This window comes from Fulmarus glacialis, unplaced genomic scaffold (assembly GCF_000690835.1).
Source record: "Fulmarus glacialis isolate BGI_N327 unplaced genomic scaffold, ASM69083v1 scaffold37196, whole genome shotgun sequence".
NCBI classification, from domain to species: Eukaryota; Metazoa; Chordata; class Aves; order Procellariiformes; family Procellariidae; genus Fulmarus; species Fulmarus glacialis.
Window position 1 is genome coordinate 23941 of NW_009216866.1, and position 6206 is coordinate 30146.

Here is a 6206-nt window from a genome sequence, read left to right on the forward strand (position 1 = left end):
ATTTCGGTGATTAAAAAGGCACTGGTATCTCATTTATTGTTCTGAGAGCTCACAGCTTCCACTGTCACGTGGACAAACATTTCTGTGAAATGCCAACACTTGTGCAATGACAGCTTTTGTAACTTTTGCAGGAAGAGGAAGCCAAACAGCTTGTGAGAGATGCCATTGCAGCTGGCATATACAACGATCTGGGCTCCGGCAGTAACATAGATATCTGTGTTATAAGCAAGAACAAGTTGGATTTTCTCCGTCCATATGATGTGGCCAACAGAAAGGGGGACAGGTTAGTATTCCTGAAGCTGTACATGATCCATGCTCTTCCCAGCAATTCCTGTGTTCTGTTATACTAAATTTTGTCAGAGTAATCTCTAGATCTGTATATTGAATTTCAACAAGAAAAAATTAGTGCCTGTACCTGCAACTGAATAGGAGCTGCTAGTGGCACCTACAGATGTGTGAAGGAAACAAATGAAATTCTTACCTGCTACCACTTTATCAAGCCAAGAGGCTGCTCTTGAGTTTCAGGCAGTTTGAGAAAGTAATGAAGTTTCCCATTTGTGACGGAGCAGATACTTGTGTTTCTTTTGCTGTCAGGTAGCAACATAGTCTTGTTCTGCCATGTTCTTGCTGAAACTTGTGTGGTGTAAGAAGGACCCTTGGCATTGCTGTACCCTCTGTAGTTCTGCCTAATCTTAGCGTGGAGATTTGAAAAAGCAGTATTGGGCAGCAGAGCCTGTCATTAGCCATGATATATGACCTCACTGCAGGGACAAAACCAAAAACCAAGTGAAAACTCCACAGCTCTAGCCTGTGACTGCTAGGTTGTGTGTTATTCTATTTCTAGAGGCCCTTTCTAGCCAGTGGCTAGAAAACATGCCCTATCCAAGATTTTTAAGACAACACAGACATTGTTTTGATCACTACAGTTTCCTCAAAATTGTCCAGAAATACACTGTGAGGCGTTGAAAGGGCAGTTTACAGTTAATAGCTAAATACAGCAGTCACAAGATTTTTTTTTCTTAGTTGGACTAAACTGGAATCCCATTTCATGTATAAATAAACTAAGAAAATGCTTGTAAGCATTCATGCTTGCCTAATCAAACAGTCTTCTCTCAACCATTTCCACTACGTAGAAACTGGTGCTTTTTTCCCCCTAGCGCTTTCATTTGGCAAGCCACATCAAAAAGACAGATTTCTTACAGTGCCCCCCCCCATTTTATAGTTCTCCAGTTCTCAGTGTTCATTTCCTTAAAGCACATGGGAAGTCTGCACAGCATGTGAAACTATTGTAAATCCTTCACAAAGGTGACATTATTCTGTCTCTTGTTTCCTTAGGCCAGTAATTCTGAATCTCTTAAATTTTGTGTCAAAACATTCAACTATGGAACTCATTGGGAACAAGGTTACATTTAAGTATGTACCTGTGGTCTTGTAATACTGATAATGTTCAGGATACAGAAGTGATGAAATTCTGAAGTGAGCAAAATTTGAGTGTTAGAGGAGCTGGCAAATTTTACTTCCAAACACTCAGTTGCTCAGTGAACTACATTGCCTTATCAGTGAAATCACAGCCCCCAAGGCAGCTGAAGGATTTTGCAGTATGTACTTTTATGTGACGTGTAACAAGTTGTGCAACTTTTCAATCCACTGCCAAATAGTAGGCTTTAAAGAAATGGCTTTTTCCATTCTTTCTAAGGCAGACACTACAGCCAAAGCCACAAAGAATTGTGCTGTTGCAGTTCAAGGTCTTTTGGATTTCTTACTGTACAACTTCATAAGCAGACACTTCATTCTGAGCAGAAATGTGTATAGGTGGTCAACTAGGAGAGAGTTATTACACATTAAGTGAGATTTTGGATTCTACTGTGTAGATTGGTGAAAAGGGTGACAGTTCCCTTAGTCAGATGCAGTTAAGATTTCAGAATTCAGAAGCATAGCTTCATTACAGGTAGTCTTTTGTGTTAAATGTTAGCTAATTTTAGCACAGAAACCCAAAGCTAATACACTGGTAAAATTATTCTAGAGTTGCAAAAAATAAATAAATTCCTTGTTCTTTGAGTCAGGGTACACAGCAAGAATGTCCTACACTGTAATGAGATCCCACTTATTTCTATAAAGTAGCCTTTCCAGTTAACTGGTGTTGTGGTTTAACCTTTTTTTTAAAGACAGAAAATGCTAGTTTATCTGAAACTTTATCAGTTATTGCAATCAGTCTAGATTTTGCAGTAAGCACTGTTCCCTTACTTACATTGGACTTTTATAGGAAACTTCCACAGAAAGCTGATTAATTCTAAAATTTCAAATGAGAGTTTTCCTAGGTAGTACAATCTTCCAGCTTAATTTTCACCTTTCTTTAACAGGTACGGTAGATACAAGTGTGAAAAAGGAACTACTGCTGTTCTCACAGAAAATGTAGCACTCCTGGAAATTGAGGTGGTGGATGAAACTGTGCAAACCATGGACACTTCCTGAACCATCATGTGCAGCCCTCTGTCTCACTGGAGACCAGCACTAGTTATGTTTAGAAGCGTTCCAGCATCAAGAGAAACATGCAGCTGCTACAGAATAAAGAGGGTTCTGACCATTCTCCTAATAAGTGTTTTTATGTGGCACTGATTTCTTCTGCTGCTTTTCCCTTCTTTCTTACACTGTTGATAATGTGAGGCTTGTGCAGAACAGAACTGCAGCATCTTACGCACTCTTTTTAGTGGCGTGGACTGTGAAAGTATGTTGGACTTTACCCTAAAAGATCTGTAGTATCATGTGAAAGACAGCCAGGCTCCTGCAGTGGACACCAGGCATCATACTGAAAAACCACTAAGTACAACAGCTGTTTGGTTAGTTCACTCTAGGAACAAAATAGCAAGGGTAACACTTACTCTGTGTAAACCCAGTTTGATAGGTTTTAATTTAACATAGTGTTCTTTTCTTGATGGATACATACCTGATCAAGAAATGGTATGAAAATAGTGAGTACTGGAGGGTCTGAACTGCTGACCTTGACCTACAGCAGACTGCTTCTACTTATGTTATTGCAGGGAAGTAATACTGTTATGACATGTTAATATTTATTCTTACCTGTTTTTTGTAGACAGAGGCAGGATATGGAGTAGATCCAACCTCCACACTAGTACACAAGTTTTCATTTCTAAGTTACATGACTGAAGACAGCATAATTCAAAGTCTAATTGTCTTGTTACTTGCCTGCATTTTTCTACAAGCTTCTACTTGGACCTTTTTTGTCCTAAAATCCTGAGCTTGTACAATTTGAGATAAACATAATCCTTATTAAAAACAAACACAAAAAGCAAGCTGAAAATCCACCTGCAGAGTTATTTTCTCATTTAGTCAAAATGGAAGGTGTATCATCTACAGTCAGCTTCAAAAGGTTAACTGGTACCAGTCCCTAGTCTTAGCATCCTGCCACAAACATCCACAAAAACAGTTTTAGCTGTGCTGCAATGTAGAGGGTAAAGTCGCTCATGCATCATTTTCCATCAGGACAACTGATGCAGTTTATGTAGTCCATTCATCCATTTTCTGACAGCTGTAAGGAAGTTTCACACATATTTAGGCCTGTTTTCAATGGTTGGGTTTTTTTTTTTTACTTTTTCCTTAATACTGGATTTTTTTTTTAAACAAAGGTGTTTATTTTGTAAATCATTTTTTTATTTATCTAAAAATGCACAATTGCAAAAAATTACCTTTTGAAATACATTTACTTATAAGCACTAATAAATTTTATGTAGCAAGAAAGTGACCAGACTTCTCAAGATACTCAAATTTAAGCTGAGCTTCCCTGGAAGCCAAAGATCCTTTTCCGTGTCACACCAAGAGGCGCAGCACAACCATCCCTCCGAATGTGTAGCTGCCACCATGGCTTAAAGGAAAGCTGCAGTGTAAAAGTGACAGTCTTCAGTCTTAAATCTAAGAATTGCTAAAGAAGCTGGGTATAAATTAAACAACTTAGCATGGGAATGGTGGAAGCAACCTGGTGCCTCCACTATATTCTCACGCTGATTTCAATTTCCTGAATCTCTCATGAGCGCAGCAGGCTCAACTTTCTGCTGAGAAGACTCAATAAAATGGCACCTTGTGTTAATGATAGCAACATTATTCACAGCAATTAATAGCTTTTCTTTGCTACCCTATATAAATATTTCAAAATTTGTCAGGAAGTAGTTGAAGATGGCACTGCAGTTTTCCTTTAAGTAGAGCAAATTAGATTAAAAAAATCCACTAAAAGCATATATATGTATGTAACCCTCTAACCCTAATCTTATTTCCAAAAAATTAAGAATTGTATGCTTTTCTTAAGAAAAAAAACAGGCACAGGCTGCATGTCACACACAAGTCTACATTTTGGCATTTGCCACCGTCGCACACGGAAGCAGCGCTGTAACAGTACAGGCTTATTTATTTCCCCCACTGTAGTCCTCAAGAACATTAAGTGCAGCCCTGTTCCTCTGAACAGGCAAATGAAATGGAAACACTTGAACGTGAATCCACGTTTGTTCCTAAAGCAGTGAATACTTTTCATCGACAGTAATGAAACAAATCATTGATTCAATGAATGAATTTAGTTGGTTGAAAATTTTCATGTAGTTAAAGAAGATGACTCCTTCAAATCAGGTTGAGATTTTATAAAAATTCACATTCTGTAAATTAGCTTTCACAGTTAAATAAACGGGGGCTGATCCTTATGTGGAATTAGATACACAAAGCATTTTACTTCTTTTTTAAAAATTTTCAACATGTTTAAAACACTGCTTTGCTTAAGTTTTACCTGTAGTACCTGACATACTACTGAACATGTAAAAGTATCTTCACCAAGATCACCAGATAAACACTGGTTTTTAACAGGAACCTGTAGTCTAAAAAGAATCATGCCAAATGGGAAAATAAGTTTAAAGAGAAATTATTTGCAGAAGCAATGCTTGTTTTGCCTTTGTTGGCATGGTTTTCTTCTTTTTTCCCCAGGTACACGCTTAACTCACCTCATTGGCTGTAGCCAAGTTAGCAGATAAATGCATCAGCAAAATACTCACTCTAAATTTTCAATTAAAAAAAAAGAAATCTTGAAACAAATGTGTTTCCCACCCCCCAACCCTTCCCAGTTCCTAAGTCTGAAGAGGAGGGAATTAATAAAAACACATAAATGGCTGCTTTAAAATATAAGAAGTAAAAACTGAATTTGCTATTAACCATTTGCAGAAGAGGCAAAGTAGCAGTTATACAAATTACACAAAATCTACTGTAATTCTTACATTAGTATAAAGTGATTTCACTGAAGGAATTATTTCAATATTTCACATTACAGTTAAGATAGAAGGGGTGTGTCAAATGCTCGGACACCCTCATTAATATCATCTATCCTAGATTACACACTACAGTTTTAAGAAAGGACCCTTAAATGATCTACATCTGTAACATGTTATTGGCCTTAAAAAAAAAAAAAAAAAAAAATCACTTGCAATACCTCACAGAATCTTCACTTTAAAGCATGACCACCTTGTAAGAGTCCTTGTCAAATAACCTGCAGAAATAATGGAGCATCTTGCTACGAGTGCTCAACCCTCTCACTTGTGTGACTAGGCACCAGTCGGTTTCATCTGAGAAAAAAAATTCAAGTAAGACTAAGCTGTGCTGGCTTCTTGAGAGTGTTTGCAGATGTTCATGTGCTGGAGGTCCAAACATGCATTTGTTTTGCTATTTGGTGCACGTAACCAATGTCAGGTCTTTGATCCGGATCTGGGTATATGCACATGCTGACCAGCTCCCGCAGCTGAAAGACAGGAAAACAGGCACGCAAATGTGAATGAATCAGCTCATTTCTTACTGGAAAGGGCTGCGGGAATGTTTGTCCATTGGAGTCCAGGACAGGAGCTGGGAGCCTCTCTTATGCAGACGTTCCCAGGCCGATGGCAGGCACACGTCCGTCTGTCCCATGTCCCCTGTCCCCGCCCCCCCAAAAAGAACCTTTTCCACCAAACCTTCAGCACTGAAGATTTAAATCTTCCACACAACCCAGTGGATTTTACATCGTCATTTACAATGCGCTAGTAGCATGTATGTACCTAGGGGCTCCCTGCTCAGTGGTTTAGTGTGGCTCTACGGAGAGTGTGACCACCACCTCTGATCTGTTACTCCTGATACTGGGAGTTTCAAAGCTTTTTTTTTTAAATAAACAAATACAAAATCTTTTT

The 6206-nt window shown here is 38.5% G+C and overlaps 2 protein-coding genes across 2 annotated transcripts in view; one reads left to right on the forward strand and one right to left on the reverse strand.

Annotated features, from left to right (window-relative positions):
* PSMB7 (proteasome (prosome, macropain) subunit, beta type, 7) overlaps positions 1-2552 on the forward strand; it is a gene marked incomplete at its 5' end in the record, with an annotated part of 26382 nt that extends 23830 nt beyond the window's left edge. The window contains 2 exons of the mRNA XM_009579455.1: positions 132-283; positions 2361-2552. Coding sequence (XP_009577750.1) covers positions 132-283; positions 2361-2472 — 264 coding nt within the window. The remainder of the gene's footprint in view (positions 1-131; positions 284-2360) is intronic.
* A 2474-nt stretch (positions 2553-5026) lies between these two features.
* Positions 5027-6206, reverse strand: part of NEK6 (NIMA-related kinase 6) — a 42758-nt gene continuing 41578 nt past the window's right edge. The window contains exon 9 of the mRNA XM_009579454.1: positions 5027-5785. Within this exon, the coding sequence (XP_009577749.1) occupies positions 5675-5785 (111 nt within the window). The 3' untranslated portion in view covers positions 5027-5674. The remainder of the gene's footprint in view (positions 5786-6206) is intronic.